Source organism: Triturus cristatus, chromosome 8 (genome assembly GCF_964204655.1).
Source record: "Triturus cristatus chromosome 8, aTriCri1.1, whole genome shotgun sequence".
In the NCBI taxonomy this organism is placed as follows: Eukaryota; Metazoa; Chordata; class Amphibia; order Caudata; family Salamandridae; genus Triturus; species Triturus cristatus.
In genome coordinates, this window is record NC_140591.1 from 1,453,030,693 (window position 1) to 1,453,058,541 (window position 27,849).

The 27,849-nt window shown below is 46.5% G+C and overlaps 2 protein-coding genes across 5 annotated transcripts in view; one reads left to right on the forward strand and one right to left on the reverse strand.

Annotated features, from left to right (window-relative positions):
- Positions 1-2,048, reverse strand: part of AAMDC (adipogenesis associated Mth938 domain containing) — a 176,696-nt gene extending 174,648 nt beyond the window's left edge. The window contains exon 1 of one of the 4 annotated variants that reach the window (XM_085623250.1): positions 1,951-2,048. The gene's annotated coding sequence lies outside the window, so the exon portion shown is untranslated. Of the gene's footprint in view, positions 1-893; positions 1,081-1,520; positions 1,659-1,950 lie in introns of those variants that run through there. The other 3 variants (XM_085623253.1, XM_085623251.1, XM_085623252.1) reach the window with 3 other exon arrangements.
- The window catches only part of RSF1 (remodeling and spacing factor 1), a 705,323-nt gene continuing 679,061 nt past the window's right edge, over positions 1,588-27,849 (forward strand). Inside the window, exon 1 of the mRNA XM_085623248.1 lies at positions 1,588-1,991. Coding sequence (XP_085479374.1) covers positions 1,814-1,991 — 178 coding nt within the window. The 5' untranslated portion in view covers positions 1,588-1,813. The remainder of the gene's footprint in view (positions 1,992-27,849) is intronic.

Consider the following 27,849-nt stretch of genomic DNA (forward strand, 5'->3'; position numbering starts at 1 on the left):
TTCCAAGTACAGTTGACCCACGACGTGCTCTATCCGCAACCAAGTCTTCATCTGGATGTCACACATAAACATTCCAGAATCATACTGAGTCACGCAGAACACTCACATGAATTCTACATCTTAAAGCAACCACATACAATATAAAGGAATTACATAAAATACACACTTACTACATCCACATGTATTTTAACTATAATATTTTCCGTTTTACTATAAATACCCTATCAAAAGTGAGGAAGAAATAGAGCCCACGAAGTAGTATTCTGCTTTCTGGGACTAGATCAACCAAGGCCGTAAAGTAAGCGCGAGAGGTCCAGAAACAGAACGCACAGAACCAAAACACAGCATACCATAATACAACTGAAAATATAATTTGGGATACAATTATGGATCTATCAAACATCCCCAGAATCCATCTAGAAATACCTTGCATCATATAACTCCTGCGTTATTTGGACGGATTGTTTTGTTTGCCACCTTTTAATCACTATTTGAACGTCTCTGTATTGAGAAATAAAAACGCTGACATTCAGGGAAACCTCACTAATCTCATTTTCAAGGCACGCACGCATAAACTATGGTGACCCAGCGAGTGGCGGTCCCCGCGGATAGTAGCTCCGTTACCCATCTAAAAGTAATTTCGAGAGACGCTGCTGGTGTTTTTTTCGCAGTCTTCAATTTCCACGTAGCTTCCATCGATTTCATAACGCTTCCAGCTAACCATAGTGCAACACGTCCACTAAGACATGTTATAACTCCGAGCAGTGTTTCAGTTTCTAGTTACCGCAGTTCAATAACGTGGAACATTAATTTCCTGTTCATATATTAACTTTTGGTCCAACACTCTCAAATGACATGCTTGTAAACAGACATATCGCAGTACCCTCCCTCACCTAAATACTCACAGCTGGGTCGTGACAGTGACAGCCCTCCCTGTAGGGATTTGACTCAACAATCAACTACTGCTGTTTCTGACACTTTTTAAATAGTTCTTTGAACCCCACGCTTAGGAGGTAAACAATGTTCAATTGACCACGCCTCCTCTGTGCTGCTGTTGGCTACAGTCCACGTTTTAACACAGCCTCCTCCTAACTGGCCAATTGGGATTTAAGTTTCATGTGCCTTTTAAAGCCAACCATCCACTTCATAGAAACAGAAATGGGGCTAACTGGAAGGCAAACGTTCAAGGACCTACCTCTGCGCGTAGGGCAGCGCGACAGTCTGAAGTGCAATGTTTAACTTCAGTAACTGTCTTATAAATATATCTAAGTTTCAATGTTTACTTTACATATGCTTAACAAAAAATACAGTATAAGCATTTAAGCTTTCAGTTCATATAAAAAAGAGTAGCGTTTAAAAGATACAATAGCTTATAAAAATGCTTTAGCGAGCTTTTGTATAAACATTTAAAATATGTCAGTCTCTTGGAATCGGATTTGTTCCCAAAATTAGTTTTTAAATAATTCTTTTTTCTTGACTGACTCGTTTCTGGACCCCCGCTTTATTCCCAAGATGGCTACCTTGTAGACCAACGAACGAAATCTTCAGCTTGTCGTCCGTTGTCTATTTCCACTCGATCTCCGCTCTCAAACCACTAGATCTCTATGCTCTTTTGTTTTCATTTCGTGTCACACGAGGCCAGACTAGAACGCTCCCGGGGGAAGGGGGGAGGGAGAGCGAGAGGGCAGTCGGGGAGGAGTGTCACCGCAACCTGGGCTGCTTCTGCTGCCTCTTTCGGTGCATTGTGGGATCGCGGCGGGCTCCTCCGGAGGCCCGAGCCTGGTCGCCCCCCTCCTTCCCCAGCAGGTCCAAGATGGCGGCCGCGGAGGCAGCGGCGGAGACGCAGGCGCCCGTGGAAGAAGACACCTGCCCGGGCTCCTTGCCGGATTTCGCGGTGGTCTGCTCATTCCTGGAGCGGTACGGGACGCTGCTGGAGCTGCCCGAATTTACCTTCCCGCAGCTGGAGCGAGTGTTGCGGGATACCGGCCCAGGTGAGTGGTAAGGGGGCGGGTGCTGATGCTTATTGATGGTGGCTGCTTGCCGGTAGGCGCACGAACACACATTGAATGAACGGAGGTCCATGAGAAGCTGTATAAAACTTGGGCCGCCCCCGCGGGGGGCGTGTCTGGTGCAGGGGGCGTGGAGCTCGGCAGGGGGCTACCCTGTAAACATTTTTGCAACCTGTGCGGGCGGTCCTCTCTACCCATTGGTGCGGAGCCTTTCACTGCGAGTGCTCGCCTCCTACCTCTGCTGGACCCTAGTATCAGAAGGTTATCTGCCCCGAGGGGCGTGCTCCTTACACTTAAAAATAAAATAACAGTGATGAACAGCAAGTGATGAAAACCTACTAGTACATTTCAGAGACCATTCTACAAATAACGTTTTTGTGTAACTTTACTAGTACATTTCAGAGAGCATTCTGCAAATAACGTTTTGCGCGTTATTCTTTCTATATAGCAATATTTTGGAACTGGCAGGGCGAAGATTAGTAGATCCTCTAACTTGCATCACTATTTCATTTATTATGTAATTCATCTTCCACCGTAAATGTTGGAGAAGTTATTCCTATATTTTGATTTGTTGTGAAAGACTCTGTTGCTGTTATGGGTCTAGCAGTGTTGGATCAAAAACTGTCTAATAAAAAGAAGGTTGGGGAAAGTGATTTTCCCTGGGCGTGTTGTTTTAGGTTAGGTGAGTGATAACACCTTTAGAAGTCTTAATATTTTATTTTTGTAATTGTACTTTGTAAAGGAAGTGAGCTGGTAGATCATGTTATGAATACTGTGATTATGTGAATTGATGTGTGTGCGCCATTTAATGTTGCCGTTTGTTCGCCTGAAGTGGCTTTGCTTCTAGTTAGTTGTGACACTTTACAGCTTAGCCATTTAGGAGTATCTGATGCTATTTGACGACGGGTTACGTGTATTGTTGCAATGGCAAATGCTGAGCTAGCTATATATATTGGAGCCTTGTTGCACAAGTGAAGGGAAATGGTTGTATGCTATATGTTGGCAAAGAGTGAGCTTCGACAATAGCTTGATGTAGATGTGCAGTTGAGGTGGCAAATATTAGCCAAGTAGATGGCTTGGAGCCACTTGCTTAAGATGGTGTCAGGAGTTGTCTATTGCTCAATGTTTTTCTAAGGTTAAGAGAGGAAAAGGATTTATCGGAGTGGACCATTGACATGGCAACTTCTTGGCCAACTATTTTCATTGGATCCATTTTGTATGTATAATGGTGACAGGCGTTGTCTAATGTGTACTGTTCTGGCACTGTGATGCGCAGTGAAGGCTTTATCTAGATGTGATGCTTAGATGACAGAAGTTTAACACGTTAAATGGACCGTGACTGTGTTTTATGCATAATAGTTTCAAGAGTTGACTAACAAATACTGCTGCTTTCAATTATTGTATTTTCATTAGGGCCTATTGAATGGAGGCTCGCCCTACGAGAGAGAGGAACAAAGGGGAGGCAGTCTAATTTTAGAAGATTTAAAGTTCAGACATCCCTCGTTTGGTTTGTCTCAGGACATTAGTGGAAAGCTTTGATAAGTATTGCATGGTTGTATGATTTTTGGTAATGCATTGCCTTCTTTTGGCAGAGGTGCATTCAGAGTAGGAGAATGTAAAATCCAAGAACAGGCTGCTGGGCAGTGGTCTACCCAACATCTCTGCCCTACGAACATGTGCCACCTTTGTATCTCCATGGCTATTTGTATGGCAATGTTGTGGTGTGCTGATCCTGTTTACTGCAGCAGGGAAACCTCCCAGTAAAATATTCTTAAAGTTGCCATGGAGGTTTTAGGCAAGGCCAGTTATAGTGAGTATGTTGCTGTTATATGGTAGATAACATATTGAGTACGAGTGATTTAACAAGATTGTACTAAAATTCAGAGCTTCCCTTTTTTTTTTGTTAGGTCTGGCCTTTGAGACCGCTTTAGCGGTGTAGCCAGACCGTTGTTTTCCCAACACACATTACATAATATTTATACAAAGAGGGGCTTTTGATCAGCATATTTCCTCCACGGGTTTCTTGAATTGATATAACCATTTTGCTTCCGACCACCAGAGTATACAGCTTGGTGCAGTGGGTCAGCCAGCTTTTCCAAGTGGTACCGTTCACTTCTAGTGACTGCTCAAAACTGTACCCATTTTTCACTTCTGCTTAAAAACAGTTCCTTTTCATTAAGTGACAGCTTCTTAAAGTATGCTTTTTTCATTTTATTTGTGTATATTTAAGGCTCCCAGTTTTCAGTTTTTACTGATGTTTGATTTTATTTTTAAACAGATAAATACATGCAGAAAACAATGTGTTTCCTGGCTGTATTTATTTTTTAAAAGCGGCCAAATACTGAAAATTGTTTTTCTTGTGAGAGACTCTCCATGCTGTCTGTCATGAAATGCAGGCAAAAGCTGAGCGGATACACCTCATGGGGAGTTGAAAAACAGGATGAGATTTTCTTCTTACAGGCATATGTTAACATATATTTGTTTAACACTGGTATATACCTGTGGGTCTAGTGTTTTGTTATATATGACTGCTCAATTTGCTAAAACGAAACAGGAGTTTACGTATGAGTGCATGTCTAAGCGATTGAAAAATGTGGAAATACACTATTTTAAGATCTTTTTTTTTTTTCCAACACAAAATAAATATGTATAAATACCAATAAGATGGCCCAAAAATATGTATGAATAAATACAGACGGAAATGTTAAAAAAAGAAAGAAAAAACATAAAACCGGAAGCCCTAATTATCTTTTTTTTTTTTCAAAACCTGTTATGTATTCCCTCCTCTCCAGGTGCCCAGTTAGATGATTTAATGGCTGTCTTCATTTTAACTTTGTTATATATAGTGTTTAACTGACATTGTAGATGTTTTTTTATTTTAGACATATTGTGGTCACATGTAGGTGGAGGCCTGTCTTCTTTTTTTTAATTTTCACGGCTGCTGTTTGCATTAAACAATGAAGAAAAAAAGTGACCATTGTGCATGAAAATGCTAGAACTATTGGCTTTACCAGTGCTTGTTATGATTGAATTTACATTGTGGATGAGAGCGTTCTTGTGATTTTTCCTGCCAGGTTACATTGTGGCGCAGTTTGTCTTGAGTGAAAGAGCAGATTATAACATGCTCGTATTAAGAGTCATGTACAAAAGGAAAACTTCAGAGTTTGTGAGAGGGCATCTCATGCACTGTATATTATGGCAGCATTGCCTAATGTTGGATTTGTATTAATATGCCCTAAGGCAGTGATTCCCAAACTTTTCACTCCTGAGGACCCCCATTGAGTCACTACTGGAAGCCAGGGACCCCCAGGCAATTTGTATGATTTAAATGTCAAACATTAAAACTGTAATTCGAAGAAAAAACACACATCAAACGAAGACTAGACTTGACTTACTTAAGATTTTAGTATTTTTATATAAAAAAATATTTGCAAAAATCGTAAAATCCTAATGGGAAGGTTGGTGCTGCATCTCGCAACTAACTTTTCATTGTTTGGTTTTAATTCGCAGCCCGAGGCTACTGCGAAGGCTGGACTGGAAACCTAAAGCTGCTCTGGCAAATGTTGACAGACCAGTCCCCGTACAGTGCACACCAAGTGCAGCTAGTGAGCCTGACCACTACAAAGGGGGCTTTGGCAGCCTCTCTCACAATTCAATTTGGGGGAAAATGGTGCATTTACAACACATTTGTCATTATATATTTAATTGTATTAGCTTTTAAAGCATAGTAAATAATGACCTTACTATGCACCAGGATGTAACAATCTTTTGTCAATCTTCAATGATTGTCAATCTTCAATGATTCCCTTACTACTGCCCTCCAACAGTGCCTCTCATCTCTCCATAGCCCCACTGTCACATGTATTTAATTTGTTTTATAGCCCCTCTCATACCACTGTAGGGTGTCAGAGCACTTTACATCACACACATACAGAGACAATGAATCATACGTGTGTAAATCAGTGAATAGAAAATGTTACATAAGGCAAAGGGGACTACAAGGTGTAGGATTCACATGTCATCCATACTGGTAGGCATCTTTTTAAGAGTGCTTGGTCTGGAGAAGCAAAACCTCAGGATTCAGAACATAACAGGGGTTAGCGTTGACTTCAATAATAAGGATTTTTTTCTACCCAAACAAACCTTTTTAGCAGCATTGAGATAATGAAAGACTGGGGAAAAAGCATAATTTACTAACTTGTACAATGCAGTTTGCATAAAGCTGTTTGATAGCAGTTCATTGCTCACTGTGCTAGATTACGATTGGAACTTGTGAACTGCACAGTTAACAAAAGAATCTCTGTGGCAAAAGCAGGAACCCACTGAGCTATGCACAAGGCAAATACTGTTCTTTTTTTTTTAATGCATGGTAGACATTCTTTGCAGCAGGTATATTAACCATCTGGGCTTTCCAAGATGAGTCAAGGCTGCAACTGGACAAAACCCCCATCTCTCTCCAGCAGGTACATTAATCACCGGAGTTATCTTGACACTTTTATTGCTGTCCAAAATCTGCTGATTATACAAGGAGCTTTGCATTGCTTTTAAAACTGCTTCCTGCGGACCCCCTGGGAATGTGTCACGGACCCCTGGGGGTCCACTGACCCCAGTTTGGGAACCACTGCCCTAAGGAGTGAGACATAGTGAGGTGGAACAAGTTAGGGAAATGTATTTCTAGAAATTGAGTGAGGGTTGGTTGTAGTAAAGCTTCGTGTTGGAGCACTTCCACTAAGCCCATGCACTGCCAGCTTTTTCCTGCACATGCTGTTTACCCTCAATTGGGTCTCGGAAACCAGTAGTAGTGAGCTCTATCTGAGGTTGTTTTGGGGGGACATGGTGATTCATTTTCATTTAATGTACAGGTGTGTCATATGTTCTTGAATTTGATATTTCTTGTCTTTTGTCGTGGAGCTGATGATGGAAGGGGGGGCATTAATGCTTGGGCAGATGATTAGCTTGGAGCATTTTTCCAATGAGGCTTGAGGTCCATTTGCAACTTGTTGAGATATTTTCAAGGAAGTAGGTCAGGATGAATTGGAGCTTTTGCTTGATTATTTTCTTTGTGGACAGTGTCGATACAAGCTCAAGTTTCTAGGCAGAGTTATCGGATAAGGTTTGAAAGAACAATGTGCTTGTCCCATCAGTATTTTTTTGGCGTTGTATTTAGAGTTTTTGATGAGTCCATATTTTTGGGCAAAACAACGGGGGTGGGGGGGAGGATTTAACCCCAAGTTTCCCTCTTCGGGTAATTTAATTTTGATGTCTTTAATCATTGAACGCATGATATTTCAGATCAGAGTTGCTAATGGTCATAGGTTTTGGGTTATTATTTGAAATTATTGGAGGAGGTGGTGATTCTTGTGTAATCCTGTGGGCGTCATTGATGGTTCCAGATATGCCCAATATGAGCCTGTTATTGGAAGGATTTTAGTAATTGGTTCGCTGTTTGACCAACTGCTACAATTTCAACTGTTTTAATGATCAAAATATTATGGTATAGCGTATCAGAGACCCAAAGTTCCAAAAGGACAGCTGCAGCAACCCCATCTCCAATTTCTTTTGTTTGGAGTCTAATGTAAGTTTACCGTCAGAAAACTTGGGCAAATTCATTGCTTTTTCCTTGGCTGATTCTACTTTGAGGAAGTGGTGCTTTTATGTTTGAATTGAGTTGTGCGTAGGGTTATTAGGCATCCAACTTTTCAAATAGCTTAGCCACGAGGTGAATTATAGAAGGATACTAGTTAGCAGAGTTATGGGATCATGACATCGCTTTTCAAGACATTTTCTGGTGTATCAAATTTTTAGGCCACAGCCTACCAGACAGCAAAACGGTCTAGTTTGCTGAATACCTCTTGGGGACATTCAGAAAGCTGACGTAGGAATGCATTCTGCCAGTTGCTTACCAATGGCTTTGTGGTTTGAAACTCACATTGTTTGGCTTTCCATTTGCTGGCTTTATTTGCTTTAGGCTGTCCAGCTTGAGTCCATCCCTCCTGTTGCCCAAACCTTGTTTATTGTAGTCTTCTACAAACTCGCTTCGCTGCTAGGCCTCCCCCCCCCCCCCACCCCCCACCCCCACTTGAGCTAAGCCTTTATAGGTCTAGCGGCTCTAGGAAAATGACCTCTTTGAATCACTCAGGACTTTTCACACGCTTATGCGTGTGTTTTTTTTTTTCTCAGCATTATTTCTATTGGGCTTTGCGTGCGTCTTTACAAAAAAGACAGCACACAATTGGGCAAAGGCGGCTGCATGTCCCACCTTTCCCAGTAAATGTATCCGCCCACGGCCTATTGCTTGCTGTTACGAGCAGGGGTGCCATCTGTTTGTGATCATGTTTCTAATTAGTGCGGTCGCGCTGGTTTGTTTTTCTCTTAGCATGAGCTGTTGTATGTTTGTTTATATCTGCTCACATACTCTCTCTTTTGGTTTTAAAACTGTGTACGTGATTTTGCTAAAAACGTGTGCTTTGTTTCAGCTCAACAGACATTATGCGTTCTCTTAGCTGCGTCTTGCTCTTTCCTCCGTTTATTTAACTAATGGCGGACCGGCGTAATGGTTTCAAAGTGCGTGGCTCGTATATGTGACACTGATCGTCTGTGCTGCCTGCTGCCAATGGTTTATCGCTGCATTGCCACTAATGCCAGGCCTACTTGGCTCCAGACATTCCTTCTCCTTCCTTTCTGCTGAGTTAGAATTTTTTTAGTTGATTTTAAAAGCAAAATCAAGAAGCACGTCATATCTGTCTGCTTAAGAGAGGGCATGGCCTCCTAATCCGATTCCAAGTACCCTGTGAACTTTAACCCAGACAGCGGGTAACAAGGACACCAATAGCCCGGAAAAGGCTGCTATCCCGCCAGTTGCATTGAAAAGGACAGAAAGGATCAGGGTGCACTGCCACCTCACGCTCTGGGGGCACAGCGCCACTACAAACAGCAGCTGCACTGCTGACAGTAGCCTAGCGCCTTTACACCACGTGCCCTCAAATCGGAACCCTCTTGTTGCTTGCAATTTGATGTTAGTGTTACAGACTGTTGTATTCATCCTGGGCAACAGTAAGCACAAACTTCAGCAGCATTTCAGCCCAAAACGTTATATCCTATGTGACGGGGTGTCATGTCTTGTTCCTAACATTTGTACAGCAAACTGCTATCATTCTTACTCTCAGGGGATGGGTGCCAACATGAATGTCGAGCAGGTGCCGAGAGGAGTCAAGTTGCCCATTCATTGGCACCATGGAGCGGAGGATAGCCTGTAAGGGAGAGTAGTGAACTGGGGTAGTTTACACTTAGGACCCCTTAACGTTTTGTCCCCATAAGGTTTCCATGCCAAATTTGCCTCCTTCCCCACCCCACCCCCCAACATCTTAAGGATTCTAAGGGTACCCAGGGTTTTTGGATTCACCTTGAGGAGACTGAGAAATTAGCCAAAATACTGGCACATTTTGGGTTTTTGGGGAAAAATGGGGGAAAAGTGCTGCAGAAGAATGCGTCTGTTTTGTCTCTGCAAATGGTATCAAGGAAGGGTTTGCAGTACTAAAATCGCAATCTTTCCAGCTTTCCGGAACAGGCACACTTAGTCAGAAAGCCAACATTTTCTACACGTTTTTTTTTCTTTCTGGGATGTAGCCTATTTTTCCTATCTTTTTGTGCTTTCAACCTCTGCCCAGTTAGTTGGAGAAATGGGTCTGAAACCAATAATGGATCCTGGAAAGCTATACATTTCTGTAAAGTAGACGCCATTCTGAATTCAGCAAGTGGTCATTTGTGTAAATCCTGCAAGGTTTTCCTATAGAAAGTAACAATTGAAATAAAAAAATATTGAAATTGAGTTGAAAAAACAGACATTTCTGTCTACATTTTCCCCTGTAATTTCTCCTAACTATGGTAACGTTTTTGAAAGCAATATACCGTTACATCCGCTGGACCCTTTTGGCTGTGGGGCTATATAGGGTTTGTAGGTTCACCAAGAACCCGAGGTACCCAGAGCCAATAACTGAACTGCACCTTGCAGTGGATTTTCATTATGTACCGGGTATACAGCAATTGATTTGGTAAAAAATAAAGAGTGAAATATAGGTATCAAGGAAACCTATGTATTTTCGAAATTGGAACAAGATTCGGAGTTTAGAAGCAGTGTTATTTGCACATCTCTGAATTTGTGGGTAACCATACTAGAATGTGAATTAGAGGGCATTTTTTGAAATTACTTCTTTTTTACACACTGCCTTACATTTGAAAGGCAGAAATGCATAGAAATACAATTGGTAATAACACTTCTTCTACTATTCTGTGTTCCCCTCGGTCGCCCGTTAAAATGGTACCTCACTTGTGTAGGTAAGCTTAGTGCCCGCAACAGGAAACAACCCAAAACGCAATGTGGACACATCAGATTTTCCACTGAAAACTGACACTTTTTTGCAATGTGCCAAGCTGTGGCTTTAGGCCCTAGCTCAGCCGGCACCTACGAAAACCCAGCAAACCTGTACATTTTTGAAAACTACAGGCCCAAGGGAATCCAGGATGGGGTGACTTGTGTGACTCTCACCAGGTTCTGTTACCCAGAATCCCTTACAAGCCACATTATTCTTATATTTCTGTGATGAAAAGCTCTTGAATGTGAGGGGAGCCACATATTCCCTCCCAACATTCCCCCAAGTCTCCCGATAAAAATGGTACCTCACCTGTTTGTTTAGGCATAGTGCCTGCAACAGGAACATGCCCAAAACACAACATGGAAATATCACATTTTTCCACTGAAAACTGACCCTTTTTTTGCAAAGTGCCTAGCTGTGGATTTTGGGCCTTAGCTCTGCCGGCACCTGAGGAAATGAAGTGAAGAGGCACGCTTGGGTTACTGGTAACATGTAGTTTATTACAGGTTTACATCCATCCAAGAAGGGGCTCTGGAGCAACTGACAATATGAGAACCTTGGTACATGAATCAGAACACTTGCTCCGTGAGCTCACTACATTCCAAGTTAGATGCTTGATAGGTACACATTGCCACACATCCCCCTTTTTTTAAATAAAGATAACAAGCAAATTTAAAAATCAATAAGACAAAAATACACTGCCTATACAATCTTAAAAACATATAAATCCAAATTAACAGTGCATACAGAACAATAAAAACACTTTATATGAAACAGGAAGAATACAAAAGAAACATGAAATGAGCTCAAATTAAAGTAAATCAAACAATAACACACCAACCATCACCCCCTCCTCTTTTAAAACTTTAACGAGACACAAAATCATTAAATCTCGTGGGTCTCCGGTGAATACGATCACTCCTACGTGGAATAGAATCTCCTCTTGAAAAGTCTGCAACTGCCTTTGGGGTGGAAACATTACATGGAATTAATGCTACACGAGAGATACCCCACCAGTTACCATCAGAAAGTTTCACAGCATTCTTCCTCACCTCACAAACTTGAACATCATCTTTAAACTTGGAAAGACCTTTCCCAACCAATATAGGATTCCTGATACGGACCCAATCCCCTACTTTTAATCTGCAAGGTTTCACCGAAGAATTCTTTTTATTTTCCAATTTTTTTTAATTGAATAAATTTGACTTGTATTCAGCAGATTCACACCAAGTGCTAACATTCCCTGGTTTAGGTAAGATCTTAAGAATCCAAGACGGACATAATTCAGTAGCAGCCTCCCTACCTCTCATGAGTTCAAAAGGAGATCTGCCAGTGACAGAATGAGGGGTAGTGCGGTGAGACCACACCAGCTCATGAACTGATTGAGCCACATCCATATTGATCTTGATAGAAGCTTGAATGCATTCAACTAGTACCTTATTGAAACACTCAACTTTCCCATTACTCTGGGGGTGATAAAGAGGTGTCCTTAAATGTTTAATGTTACAATTCTCTAATAAAGAAGACATTTCGGATTAAACAAATTGAACCCCATTATCAGTCAAAAGTTCTGCTGGAAAACCCTCTCGAGAAAACACTTTCAAAAAACACTCAAGCACTCTTCTTGTGGTTGGTTCCGATACAGCTTCCACCTCAACCCACCTGGAAAGATGATCTACCATCACAATGAAGTGTCTCAAATTATGAGGTAAAACTTGGTATGGTCCTAAGAAATCAACACTGACACGTTGCCACGCTCTCTTTGGACACAGACTTACTGATTCAACTTCACGTTCAGTTATCCACACCTTATCGCTAGATTTACATTTGGTACAATTTGACACAAAATCTTCAATCTGTGAATCCATACGAGGCCACCAAAATCTTTCCCTAATTTTCCTCTTAGTCAAGGTAGAGCCCAAATGCCCACTGTGAGCCAATTTTATCACCTGCTGATAAAGAGAAAAGAGTACTACTAATTTCTCACCACGAACAAGCAAATTACCTTCTAAAGACAATTCATCTGCAACCTTCCAAAAAGGTTGCAACTCACTAGTTAATTGTGATTCTTTTGGCCAACCTGATTGCAAAAATGTGATAACTTCACTTAACGTGCAATCTGATTCGACTGCAGAAATCCATTCATTCTCTGAAGAACTTGCATCTCCAATGTAAGCAATAAAACATTCTTCAATCTCATCTTCCCAATTATGACTGTCGTGCTCGTCAATAGGAAGTCGAGAAAGACAATCAGCTCGGGAGTTTTTCCCACCAGGAATGTACTCAACTGTAAAAGAAAATTCTAACAATTTGGCAGCGAGTCTTGAAATTCTAGCTGTGGTACGTTTGATTTTTTTCCCCGAAAGAATATTGACTAAAGGACAATAGTCAGTTTTCAACGTGAAATGTCTGCCCCAAACATATGCTTAAAATTTCTCAACACTCCACACACAGGCAAGCAACTCTTTTTCGATCACAGAATATTTACGTTCAGCATCTCTTAAAGTACGAGAAGCGAAACCAATGGTAAACTCACGACCATTCTCCATTTGAGTGAGAACAGCCCCTAAGCTATATTCACATGCATCCACAGTGATGACAGTAGCCCTTTTTTCTGAGAAAGATTGAAGAGCTGGAGCATTAACAATTCTTTCTTTGATGACCTTAAAAGTCTGATCACAAGAATCAGACCAGTTATACTCCGCATTCTTCTTAAGTAAAGGCCTAAACGCTTCAGTTAAGTTTGCAAAAGTTTTCAAAAACTTAGCATAAAACTCACAAAGACCCAAAAAAGAAAGTAATTGGTCTTTGTTCTTCGGAGCAGGGGCATCCAAAATGCTTTTTACAAGGCAAGGCTTTGGTTTGATACCTTCAGCTGAGAAAACATGACCCAGATATTCTATTTCTTTGGTTTTGAATATGCATTTGTCTTTCCTTAAAGTGCACCTCTAGATTCCAAAATACTCAAAACATTTTCCACCACCCTGTTATGTTCACCTTCACTTTCTGTAAACACCAAAATGTCATCTTGGAAAACTACTACCTGAGATAAGTGATCAAACATGCTAGACATTAATCTCTGAAAAACTGCTGCCGCAGAAGCAATACCAAAGGGCATCCTGCAGAACTGAAAGGTTCCTTCCGGAGTAACAAATGCAGTTAAATGGCGAGAGGATTTATCTAAAACCACCTGATGATAAGCTGACCTAAGGTCTAGCTTTGTAAACCAACATGAGTGACCAATTTTAGTGATAAGATCCTCAATCCTTGGCAGAGGAAAATTATCCACCCAAATCGCCTCGTTGACACTCCTCAAGTCAACACACATCCTAAGTTCGCCATTCTTTTTCTTTGCGAGAACTATGGGAGACAACCAAAGAGTGCCCTCCACCTTCTCAATAATGCCTTGTTCACATAGATGCAAAAGCATGACAGAAAGTTCTTTCCTCACACTTAGAGGTATGTTACGTAACTTATGTTTGACTGGGACAACTTGGTGTTTGACCTTTATTGCGAAAACAAAATCCGAAATTTTTCCCAATTTGTCTTGGAAAACCTTCTCAATTTTTTTTTCCCAATTTAAATCTGACCTCAATTGTACCTTGTTGTCACCAGACAGATCCACAGCACAACAACAGCAGCCGGGGGCAAATCTTTCAATAGTGACAGGATTACTTGAGCCAGGCCTTATAACCAGCTTCAATTCTGCTTGATGAATTAGTCCTAAAACATTAATACCCTTGCGAGCAACATAAACTTTGCCTTTGATAAATGAATCAAGAAATTTGATATTGGCTACAAAATACCCAAGTAAATCCACTTTGCTGCCCTCAAATGCCACCGTAGAAACATCGGGAGGAAGCAAAGAGAGTCTACTCCAAGAAAATGTGTATTTTTTATAATCGATGATGGTAATGCGAGCACCAGTGTCTACCAGGAGTTTGATAGACACTCCATCAATCCAAACTTCAACTTCAGGATCGACAACTGAAGAAACATTTAGCTCTTTTACACATCTAACCCCCAGCATTAATTCAACATTGGTACTGGGATTTTCTTTTTCCCTCTCACTATCCTCAGTTAATAAGGAGCGAATAGAATTATTAAATCTACCACCCCTACATACTTTTGAAAAATGACCCATTCTACTGCACTTCTTACATTGTTGACCAAGTGCTGGACAATACCTAAAGGAAGAAACATGATTAGGTGAACCACACCTAAAGCAAAATATTTTCCTTTGTGCAAAATTTTGGACACTGGGTTTTTGTGCAAAATTCTGGACACTGGGTTTGGCTGCAGTTGTAACTCTTTTTTGATCAGTAGAAGTCGCGGGCTTATTTACAACAGCTCCTGAAATGCAAGTTGTATTGAGAGATTCCTCAAGGGACTTAACGTCTTGACATGAACCCTCAATACTTTTCGCTATATCAATAGCCTTATCAAGAGATGGATTCTTGCAAGTAAGCAAACGCTCTTGTGTCTTCTTCGAACTGCATCTAGCCACAAGTTGATCTCTTATCAATTGAGAGGTGAACTCCTCACATTCACAAGTTGAAGCTAGCACTTTCAAAGCAGTCACATAAGAATCAATACTCTCTGAAGGTTTCTGTACTCTGGTAAAAAACTTGAACCTGTGAACAACCACATTTTTGGATTTTGCAAAATACTTGTCAAGTTGAGCAATAGCTGCATCAAATTCATCAATCTCCTCATCAGAACCATCATAATCAGGAAGGTGGTCAAATACATTTTGCCCCTCAACACCAAGATGGTAATACATTAACCCTTTTTTCTTGTCCGGTTTGAACTTGGTGGCATCAATAGCTACTAAATAAGCTTTAAATGAACGAATCCAAAGTTTCCACTCTAGAGGAGGATCGCCAGGATCTTGCAGGAAAGAAGCTGGCGCTGTAATATTTTGCATGTTGGATCACAGCCAAACAAAAAAAAAAAAAAATCATTTTTTTTTAAAGTCTAAACGTTGAATAAATAACGTTGCACCAAACACCAAGCGTGCAAATCACTGAGATAACAAATACTGGTGCAAAATAAAACAAATTTTGCTAATCAAACAAGGAAAATACCCAAAAAATAATGTTTAAACTGTGTACTTTAAACAGGAAAAATGTACGTGCAGAAAGTTGACACCATAAAATCCCTTTTTATAAACTAAATGTGTGCACGTCACAGAAGAATGATGAAGAGACAAGCTTGCAATTTTTTGACACACCACTGGGAGTTCTGCAGTCACGAAACAAGCCACAGGATGTGCTGTTATCAACTCTATGGTCACCTTAGTCGAGATGAAAGAACAACAGAGGAAAAGCAAAGGTAGGAACTTCCTTATTTCATTTCCTGCTCAAAAGCCATGAAAGCTGAAAAATAGGCGCACATTGTGAACGCGCTGAATGTCTTAATATAAACTGCTGCGCGTAAAAGTTGGAAGCACGAGATGCAGGCGCGCGCGTGTTGAAGCTTGAAATATCGTCGCGAGCACACCGCTCCCCTTTCAAGAACTGGTCAAATATTGCGAGTGACGCTGAAGCTCCGTAAAGGAACAACCATCAAAAAAACAAGTCTTTTTAAAGGCTTATGCTCCGTAAAGAAACAAACATTAGTTCGCAGCTCTCAAAGCACCAACGCTTGTCACGGATTCATAATACTCGCTACTCGCTTCCATGGCAACGCGGCAGCCCCCTTTTAACAAAAACCTCGCACACCGCGAAATAATGCTGAGTTGCTCTTCCTTAAAGCGGAGCAGCTTTAAAATGATTGAAATTCTCACCTCACTCGTTGTGTGGGCCAAAGAAAGTTCACAATACCCAGTTCAATACTCCACTGATAAAAATCCTTCTGAGAATTACACCGCTTTATCCTCTGGCCCCTTCTTGCTCGTTTGGAAGTAAAACAATCCCGGTCGTCGCCAGTCTTGTAGTGAAGAGTCACGCTTGGGTTACTGGTAACATGTAGTTTATTACAGGTTTACATCCATCCAAGAAGGGGCTCTGGAGCAACTGACAATATGAGAACCTTGGTACATGAATCAGAACACTTGCTCCGTGAGCTCACTACATTCCAAGTTAGATGCTTGATAGGTACACATTGCCACAGGAAACCTAGCAAACCTGTACTTTTTTGAAAACTAGACACCCAGGAGAATCCAGGATAAGTTGACTTGTGTGGCTCACCATGTTCTGTTACCCAGAATCCCTTGCAAACCTCAAACTTTGTCTAAAGAACACATCTTCCTCACATTTCTGTGATAGAAAGATCCACCCAGCATTCCCCCAAGTCTCCCGATAATAATGGTACCTTACTTGTGTGGGTAGGCCTAGTGCACGCAACAGGAAACAGCTTCAAACGTATTGTTGAGACATGAAAATTAGCTATCACAAAACGACCTGGTTTAGCAAGGGGGTAACCAGTGTTTTTGGTCCCGTGCTCAGCAGCCATGTAGGGAAACCTACCAAACCAAGACATTTCTGAAAACTAGAAACCAGGGGGAGTCCAGGTAGGGGTGGGTTGCTTGGATCCCCAACCTTTTCCTACCCAGAATTCCCCTGCAAACCTCAAATTCAGCAAAATAAATAATCGCATTTTCCTCACATTTATGTGTGGGGAAAGTTGTGGGATCACAGTGCTGGCACAAATTTCCTACCACTCCACGTTCCCCCAGGTCTCCCGATAAAAATGCTACCTCACTTGTGTGGGTGGGCAAAATGCCCGCAACAGGGAAGGGCCCAAAAAGTATTGTGGAGGCATTACAATTATCGATCACAAAACAACCTATTTTTGCAAGGGGGTCAGCTGCATTTTTGGTTGCTGGCTCGGTGGCCATCTAGGGAAAAACACCAAACCCAGACATTTCAGAAAACTAGATACCCGATGGAGTCCAGGGAGGTGTGGCTAACGTGGATCGCCCAATGTTGTCTTACCCATCCCTGTGAACTTAAAATTCAGCAAAACAACCAAACATTTTCTGTGTGGGGTCAGGGTGCAGTCACAAATTTCCTCAGGGATATCCAGACGTGGGTAGGTCCCACGCTACGGAGGACCTTGCATTGAGTTGTTCTTCCCTCGCTACTGAGCGAGTATCTTGGACGTCAAGGTTGGGGTCTTATTCTAATCCCATTCTAGGTGTTCGCCATAAGGTGGACTGTTTATTTCACACGCTTCCACTTTCACTTAGGATAACGACACGGGTCCAGATCATAGGGGACGAAATCTTATTCCACCTTTTTTGACCGTCCCCACTAGAGTAGATGAGGAGCCCGCGGTCCTGAAGAGATGCCATAGATCCTACTGGACATCTCGGCATGAAACATGTCGACCATCTCCACCCTTAACACATCCCTTTGAGCTGCAGCAGGTATAATTTTCCTCGCTAGCCACAACTTTGATAGTCGTTGTTTTTATCCATAACAGAGGTATCCAGCGAATAAAATTGTTTTTGGAATACCCTAGCAATTTTTAAGACGCACTATTTTCTTCCCATTTCTACTCACTATACACACGGCCTCCTCACACACACGGCCTCACACCACTCTTTAGCTTCACGTTGGCAACCAGAGAAGACCTCTGGCAAAGAGCCCCCTTTGGGGGGCCCATTGGGCATTGCAGCGCCAGCCCAACGAGGAGCTGCCCTGTGATGAAGCATGACACCCCTTGGGGTCTGTGAGGGCCCTTGCTCCATATTGGATCTATCCCACTCTCAGTTCCCCATCTACACCTGCAACACCCAGCTTCTTCTCTCTCTCTTCCCCTTTTTTCCTGCCCTCCCTAGGAACTGCATACCTCTGTTCTTGCCATATTTACTAGGGGCCTGTATGCTGGACCTACTAGGCCCCTGTCCCTCCTTTTTAGGTCTCGCCTAGCGACACAGCACATGTGCTGCTCGCCTTGGCGAGACCTATTGTCGTTGGTTCTTCTTGCGAAGGGAGACACGAGAGGTGCACGCGTACGGACAGGAGATGTGCATGCGTACGGGTCATGTGTTCACGTGCACATCTCCTGTCCCGATGTAGCTTTTGCGTGCCTATGCACGGCGTGTGTACTCGTGCACATCCCCTGTCCCGATGTAGCTTTCGCGTGCCTATGCACGGCGTCTTACAAGGGTGCGCGCTTTCCGCGGCCAGAGGAAGCTCACCTCCCACTCCTGGGCATCCTCGCTGCTGCGTGGGTCTCCTCTGGCCTGGCACAGCTCCACGACAGGCTGAGTGCGCACCTAATTTGGGTGCCTTTCCTGGGGAATGCCAGAGGGGCGCGCGACGCTCCGAGTGGAGGCTCGCACGTGCCGCCCCTTCGCTATGCCGCAGCTGTAGCCTGTAGGAGGGATTGGAGAAGAGATGCTGGGGCTCTTCGTACGGCTATTGCCAGGAAATGAAGTAAATATCAGACGTTAGCTTTTTTGTGTTTAGAAGCAATTTTAAACAGATCAGTTTGGAAAGTGATAGTGATAAAGCCAGGACTGATGGTAGCGTCAGTCCCCCAAGACTTGCAAGCTTGCCACTTCCACATAACCCCACTACACGTTCGCACTAACCGTCACACCAGCATACATACACACAGTATTTCAACAAGCATTTGCAATGCAATAGGTCTCGCTTTTGTGAGAGTTTAAGCTATTAGCATTGTAAATGACAATGCCTTTTATTTATGTTTTAAAAACCAAAGCATAAATAAAAGACATTGTAATTTACAATGCCAATAGCTCAAACTTGCGCAAATGCAAGACCTATTGCATTGCAAATGCTTGTTGACAATGTCACAAATTTCTTACCACCCAGCGTTCCCTTCAGTCTCCCAATAAAACTGATACCTCACTCGTGTGGGTGGGCCAGGAAGAGCCAAAAACATGTAGAGATTGAAGGGGCACCATAACATGTCTATTAGGGCATTTTTCTAAAATACTAATTTTTATCAGGAGGGAAACGCTGGGTGGTAGGAAATTTGTACTGGCGCAGTGATCCATCAACTCTTCTCACACAGATGTTAGGAAAATGCTACTCTAGCTAAATTTGAGGTTTGCAGAGGATTCTGGATGAGAAAGCTGGGGGTTCCACGCAAGCCACACCGACAGCCATGCAACACTCTACGCACACCGCCAGCCATGCAACACTCTACACACGTCGCCTGCCAAGCGCCATGCAACGCACACCGCCTGCCAAGCGCCATGCAACGCACACCGCCTGCCAAGCGCCATGCAACGCACACCGCCAGCCAAGCCCCATCCAACGCACACCGCCAGCCAAGCCCCATCCAACGCACACCGCCAGCCAAGCTCCATCCAACGCATACCGCCAGCCAAGCCCTAAGCACACAGCCAGGCAAGCGCCAGTTTACATACACCGCCACCAAATGCTAGTCCACACATACAGGCAGCCAAGCCCACGTCCACACACACCACCAGCAAAATGCTAGTACACACACAGCCAGTCAAAGGCCAGTACATGCAGACCGTCAGCTGAAGTCCAACTCTCGCTCGCTCTCTCTCTCTCTCTCACGCTCTCGCTCTCTCTCACTCTTTTGTCAGTCTCATAGACAAAAGTAGAGCGACCCTTGTCTATGGGTCTGCTCCCTGACATGCCCATAAACATATTCTTGGTGCCTAGTGAGCTACCCGTGGGGGTGGGGGGGGGGCAGCTCAGGTGTAATATCCACCATCTGCCTCCCATGAGGGGCAGAAAGACTGCCCATTTTTTGGTAGGGGTGGGGGCATCGGCATACCCATTTTGGGCAGCCCTCACCCCTACACAAAGTAAAAATAGTCCCTGCTGTCTAGTGGGCTTTCTGCCCCCCCTGCACCATGGGGGGGGGGGCAGATCGGGGGCAGTTGCCTATATCTGCACCCAGGGAGGGTGGGGGGGGGCATAAAGACTGTGCCCAGTTTTGGGGTGGTGGGGGCATCGGCATGCCCCTTCAGGTTAGCCCCTACCCCTGCACAAAGAAAAAATTGTCCCTGGTGCCTATTGGGCTTTCTGCCTCCCTGGTGGGGCATATCAGGGGCTTTTGCCCCCATATGCCCCTGGGTGACAGAAAGACTGTCCCCATTTTTTATGGGGGGGTGGCATTTGCATGCACATTCTGGACAGCCCCCACATCTACACTAAACCAAAAAAATCCCTGGCGTCTAGTAGTCTTTCTGCCCTGCTTGGGGGGGGGGGGCAGATCGGGGGCTGTTGCCTCACCTGCCCCCTAGGAGAGTTTCGGTCTCCATTTATGTGGGGTGGAAGAATGGCCAGGCTCCTTGTGGGCTGCCCCCACCCTTTTTTTATATTAAAAAAACCCTGTTGTCTAGTGGGCTTTCTGCCCCCCGGGGGCTGACAGATTGGGGGTAATAACCCCCATCTGCTCCGGGGGGGGGGGGGGGGGCAGAAAGACTGTCCCATCTGTTTTTAAGGGGGGGGAGCATTGGCATGCCCATTTTGGACAGCCCCCCACTAATAATCCCTGGTGCCTAGTGGACTTTCTGCCTCCTGGGGGTGCAGATCGGGGGATATTGTCTCCATATGCCCCGGTGGGTGTGGAAAGACGGTGCCCAATCTGGGTAGCCCCCACCCCTACACTAAAACGAAATCCCTATCGCCTAGTAGTCTTTCTGCTCTGCCGGGGGTGGGGGGGTGGGGAGGGGAGCAGGGGCTATTGCCTCACCTACCCCCCCCCAGGGGAGGCAGAAATACTTCGGTCCCCATTTATGTGAGGTGGGGGCATGGTCAGGCATATTGTGGGCAGCCCCCACCCTCTTTAAAAAAAAGATACATGGTAATAATTCCCATCTGCCTCCGGGGGGTAGAAATACTGTCCCTATTGTGTTTGGTGGGGTGGGGGCATTGGCATGCCCATTTTGGGCAGCCCCCACCCCTACATATTCAAATAAAAAGAATCCCTGGTGCCTAGTGTGCTTTCTGGGGCTGTTGCCCCCATCCGCCCCCCAGGGGTGGAGGGGTGGGGGTCTAGAAAGACTGAATATGCTTAAAAATATTTGGGAGGAGCAAATACCCTTGCTCCCCCCTCCCTGGTGTCTAGTGGTGGATACCTGCTTGGGGATTGCCCTCCTGCAGCGATTCCCCAAACAGTGATTCATGAGGGAAGGGTACCATTGGAAAGGGGAGATTCTCTCCTTTCAAATGATACCTCTTCTGTCTGCGTAGGTGCTCAGGGGGCTGAGATAGCCCCACGAGCATCTAGGTAGTGAAAACGAAATGAGTCGATCGGCTCATTTTGCGTTCAGTGTAATGACGTCAGCGTGCCATGCGTGATGATCGTCATTACACTGAAGAAGAAAAAATGCCTCAGCCGCTGGGGACGCTCTTCCCTCAGCTCCCAAGTCTGAAAAATAAAATCCCTCCGCTGTAAATAGCAGAGGGATTTTTTGGTCATGTGGAGTGGACAGAACGGTTCCATCCTTAGCACATGACCACTGTGGCTGAGGACGGAACCCTTCCGTCCTCAGCATGGAACGGGTTGAATCCTTTTTTTTTTTTTTTTATTTTTTATTTAAAAAACCTTTATTTTATATCAGTGACACAGCTATTCAGCCGACATCCCGGAGGTACGGCAGCTTGAGAAGTTCAACACATGCTTGCGTCCACATATCACTGACAGGAGAGCCAAAGGTTCTATTTTGCATAAACATAAATACGACCCTAAACACAAGCAAGGCGAAAGGTACTGTAAACACCAAGAGAGGTTCCCATCGGGGGGGACGAGCCCCATCACGTCCAACAGGCACTGATCTATAGTAAGGGAAAGGAGGGAAAGGCAGAGACTCCAGAAGCAATCACATATCAGCGGGAAAGTCAAAGCCGGAAAAGGACTAAGGGGAAAGTTGCTCCTCAGGCGGATCCAGGTCGGGGGGCAGGCATATGTCCCCTCTGTACTGGTTCCATGGCCCCCACACAGCATGCCATTTCCGAGGGCGCCCCCGAGCACAGTACACTGTCTTCTCCCTAAACATGCTCCAGTCCATGTTTTCCATCCACGCTGTCAATGTGGGCGGCCTATCGGAGCCCCACAGCCGAGCGATATCGCGCTTGGCTACCATGTTCCCCAGGGTCACCCACTGAGTCTGTGCCGCGTTGTGGTCAGTAGGGCTCCAGACATTCAGGAGACAACATCTCGCCTCAGGTTGCATAACAATTCCTGTCACCTCCCCCATCACCTCATGGACTTGCCTCCAGAACTCCATAATCGCACCGCATTCCCAAATAATATGGAGGAAGGTACCCACCATACCACAGCCTCTCTTACATAGGCCCTCCTCAGAAAAACCCATGTGAACCAACCTGGGCCCCGTCACGTAGACCCTATGGAGTATTTTTAGCTGCACCAGCCGCAGGCGCGCGGGGATAGCGATCTCTTTGGGAGAAGAAACTGCGTACTGCCAATCTTCATCATCTAGTTCAAGGCCGTCCCTTATCCATTGGGCGCGCAACCCTAGGAGAAGATCCGCCCGAACATTGATAAGCTTCTTATAAATGAGCGAAATCGTGCTCTCTGGCATGTGACCATCCAGGATCCGATCCTCCAACGGGGAGGACTCTGGCACCTTCTCCCCCTCCACAAGGACTGACCGCAAGGCGTGGCGCACTTGTGCATATCGGAAGAACTCCGTGCTCCCTATCTCGTATTCCTTCTGCAGCTCCTCGAACGACTTTATCTTACCCTTAACCAAAAGGTCTCCAACCCTGGATATGCCAATCAAATCCCATTTCTCGAACCCTTTTGTGCGCCAAAGCTTCCCCAGAATCTCGGAGTCGAACAGAGGGGTGGCAAGGGTAAGCTTACCCCTCCAGCCCAGCGAGTCCGTCGCCACCTTCCACACATGGACGGCCACTCTGGTGGGCCCCGTGAGGGTGAGGTCCGACGATTTCGAATACAACGCTCTGTGGTAATTACCCCCACGGAGCAACCAGCGATCCATGGCGAAGCCAGGGCTGAGCGCCGGACCATAGACACCATGGTTAATCGCGCTCAGCTGGGTGGCCCAGTAATAACGTCGAATGTCTGGAAGCACGATACCACCGTCGTACCACGGGAGCGTCAACTTAGCGACTGCGATACGCGGACGCCCGTCCCATAATAGCGCGCGCTGGTGGCTTTCGATCTCACGGAAATAGCTGGCCGGGACCAGGTCAAGAGTATTCTGCAGGGCATAGAGGAAACGGGGAAGGGACATCATTTTAAACAGTGCAGCGCGGCCAAGGAGGGAGAGCGGCAATCGCCGCCAGCCCGCCACATCCCGCCGCAGACGCACCAAGGGAGGGAGCAAGTTCTTCTCGTAGCGCAAGATGGGGTCGGTGGAAATATAGATCCCCAAATACAAAAAGCCCTGCTGGGCTATCTGGATCGAACAGTTACGCGGAACAGGCGGGACATCCCCACACAGGACGTACAAGTGTGACTTCCCCCAATTAATAACTAGGCCCGAGTTTCTACCGAAAGATGTCAAGACGTCACAAACCACTATCAGAGATTTCTTAGGCGAGGCAAGATATAACAGAATGTCATCAGCGTAGAGTGAAATACGGTCCTCGTGGTCAGGCGACCAGCCAAGCCCACGTATATCCGGGTGCCACCGTATCCACGCCGCCAACGGCTCAAGAGCAAGGGCAAACAGCAACGGCGACAGGGGGCAACCCTGCCGGGTGCCTCTCCCGAGCTCGAAAGGTGCCGACGCCCGCCCGTTCACCACGACGCTTGCAAGTGGCCCCTCATACAGCAGCCTCACCCACCCCACGAATCCAGGCCCGAAGCCGAATTTGGCCAGCACCGCCCACAAGTATGCCCACTCTACCGTGTCAAAGGCCATCGTGGCGTCGAGGGACGCCACAATAGCCGGCTCTCGTATCGTACCCGTCCTGGCAATCACTCCGTGGAGGCGTCTAAGGTTCAGTGCAGTGTTACGGTGCGGGATAAAGCCCGACTGATCCGGGTGGATCAAGTCGCCAAGTACCCGGACCAGGCGGTTCGCGAGAATCTTGGCAAGGATTTTCGGCTCGACGTTGAGGAGCGAGATCGGCCGATAGGAGCCACACCTATCCGGGGGCTTTCCGTCTTTATGTATTACCACGATCGTCGACAGCCGTTGATCGAGCGGAAGAAACCCGTTCCTCCGCGCCTCCACGAACATGGCGGTCAAGTGAGGAGCAAACTTATCCGGACAAAGCTTGTACAGCTCTACCGGCAGACCGTTTGGGCCCGAAGCCTTGCCGGAGCGCAACGCACGGATAGCACCTGCCACTTCGTCTACAGTGATATCCCCATCGAGGTCCTCCCTATCAATGGCGGAAAGGCAGGGCAGAACGATGTCACGCAGAAGATCACACGAGTCCTCAGTCGATCTATCCGAGACCGAGGCGTATGCCGTACGAAAATAGTCTGAGAAACACCGGACTATACCGTCGGGATCAGTGACAACCTCTCCCCCATCCGTCAACAACTCCGGCACCACACGATTAACACGCTCCTTTTTGTCCAGCCATGCCAGCAATTTCCCGGCCTTATCTCCAACATCATACAACCGCCCCTGCTGCTCCCTGTGAAGGGTCTTGGCGGCATTCGTCACCAGATCCCTATACTCCAATTGCTTCAGGCTCAAATTGTGCAGCGTGGACGTCTCAACATCCCCTTCCAAGGCCAACTCTAAAGCCGCTATCTCGTCCTCCACTTGCATCACCTCGGCGTCTCTCCGCCGCTTGGCGGCCACTACCAGGGACAAGGCTTCTCCTCTCAGTACAGCCTTAGAAGCCTCCCACAAGGACACCGCAGAGTCAACTGAGCCCTGGTTTTCTCGAAAGTAGTGGTCAACTGTCTTCAGCAACGCGCTGCGCAGCTTGGGGTCCCGAAAGTACCAGGGGTTAACGGGAGCCACCCTTCCCCCCGCCACCCGGCCCATGTCCAGACGTGCCCACACCGGTGAATGATCTGATATGCCCCGTGCCATGTGCCTAACCTCAGTTACCAAAGAGGCGTGTGCCGCCAGAGTGAGCAGATAATCAATCCGGGAGAGACTCCCGTGGGCCCCGGAGTGGAAGGTGTATTGTCGCTGAGTGGGGTGCCGCAGCCTCCAACAATCTACCAAGCCAAAAGTATCAATAAAGTCGGGAAGCCACTTCTGAGCCCCCCCGGTGTCTCTGGGCGGGTGCCTATCTAGCATTCCAGAACCAACCGCATTGAAGTCTCCTCCCACCACCAGCATCCCTTCGGGGAGTTCCAACAAGGCCTTGCCCAGATCAGCAAACGTGGAGGCCTGCAAGGCAGGAGGAACATAAACAGAAACCAAAACCAACGTTCTGCCCTCCCACCTCCCCGACACGGCCACAAAGCGCCCCCTATCATCAGCAATGGTGGAGTCAACCTCAAATGGTAGGGAAGCTCTGACAAGTATGCCCGCACCCCTGGAGCCCGAGGAAAACCCCGAGTGAGCAATGAATTTATAGCCCCTTCTGTTAAGCGCATAACACATATTCCCTATAAGGTGGGGTCTCCTGCAAGAGGACCACGTCTGGCAAGGTCCGTTTCAAAAATTGCAGGACTATCCCCCGTTTTATACGGTCCCCTAAGCCATTAACATTCCAGCTGAGTACGTTTAAGCCCCTATCCCCCATCCCTGAACACAGAGACCTCCCCCCCTCCCCCCCCCCCAGAGAACCACAATCGGACAATTCTGACAGCCATTGCTACGCCTTGCAAGAAAAAACAACAACCCCAAACAACAACCCCAACATCCTGAAACCCCCCCCCCACCCTGCACCCCTGCGTCAGCTTACAAAGCCCCCCCAACTTGCAGTGTGCCTGTCGCCCTACCAAAAACAAATCTACAAAAAGCACCCCAAGGGAGGAAAGAGCCCCTATCTTCCCCCCGCCGCCCTCCCATTACTGCAATAAGGTGCGAGTCACTGTCCAGGGCTGAATCGAAACAGGCCAGCACCGAGGGTATCACTTCTGTCCGTCCCGGTCGCCTTCCACCCCATCCACGCTGTCCCGGCCGGGCTGTCGCCGAGGGAGTGCATCCAGCCAGTCCCCTGCCATGTCCGGCGATTCGAAGAAGAAAGTCCGATCCTCATATACCACACGCAGCTTAGCGGGAAAAAGCATGGCATACTTCAGGTCCATATCCCTAAGCCGCCGCTTCACCCCCAGGAAACTTTGCCTTTGTTTCTGCACCATCTGGGTGAAATCAGGGTAAAAGCTCACAGAGGCATTTTGAAAAGGCACCGGGCCTGTCACCCTCGATGCTTGCAGGATAGCGTCCCGATCTCGAAAGTGGAAGATCCGGGCGACAATCGGCCGCGGGGGGGCTCCCACCTTAGGCCGTCCGCCAGAAACTCGGTGAGCCCGCTCCACCGCGAAAAACTTGCCGAGGCCCTTCGGCGCAAGATGATTCACCACCAGGTCCTCGACGAGGAGGTCCACGGAGAGCTCCTCCGAAGTTTCTGGGACCCCAATAATGCGCACATTATTGCGCCGGGCCCGACCTTCAAAGTCCTCGAGCCGGCGAGCGGAGAGGTCATTCGCGGTTCGTAGCTTGCGGACCTCAGCCTGGAGTTCCGAGACATCGTCCGCGAGGCCAGTAGTCTTGAGGTCCAGGGACTTGACCCGTTCATTGGTTTTCCCCAGGTCCGCGCGAATCAAGTTGACATCGACCAAAATCATGTCCACCTTGTGCGCCAGGGTCTCGAACTGTCGCCCAATCGAAGATTGCATCCCATCTATCGCCCCCTTGATATCCTGCAATGATAACTCCGAGGCTGGGGATGAAGCGGCCTTCTGTGCTTCCAGCGACTGTCCCGATCCACCAGGCGACTCCTTCTGCTGGGCATAGCGATCCATATTGTTGGATTGGATATAGCCTCCCCGCCTGGTAGTCTTAGACTTCGACCTGTCTGCCTCCGATTTGGTCGACATCTCGGACAGCAGGACGGTCAGTCGCAAAAGGACGTCCCTCACTCAGGTAGAGGAGACAGGTACGACTAGGTCTTCAACAGCCAGTCAGGACCGGGTGGAGGTCTTCCAGACAACAGAGGATCTGTATGACGCACTCCCAACGTGGAGCAAACAAAGGGCGAGAAAGCGAAAGTGAAAGTGCCACGGCATCCGTCCGTCAGTTCACACCTCCCAAGGCCGCTGTTGTTCAATTAGTGGCCGGGCATCCTGCCGACGCAAGCCCCTGGCATCCTTCGGAGGTAGGCCGCAATCTTCCGCCGTGCACTACTTCGGTCCCCGGTGGGCGATCTTGGCCCGGACAACGTCAATCGCCCCAGCTGTGACTCATCTACAGGATTCCGTGCATGAAAATCAGGATTTAGGACAGGATGAGTGCCGGAGGGCGCGAGGGTAGCGGGAGCTCAAAGCTCACGCGGCCATCTCGGTCAAGCGCTAGGCTCCTCCCCCCGAATCCTGTTCTTAATTGTTTCACATTTGCTGTGCATTCAAAGACAGGGGTCAAATGTCAAGCTCCCTCT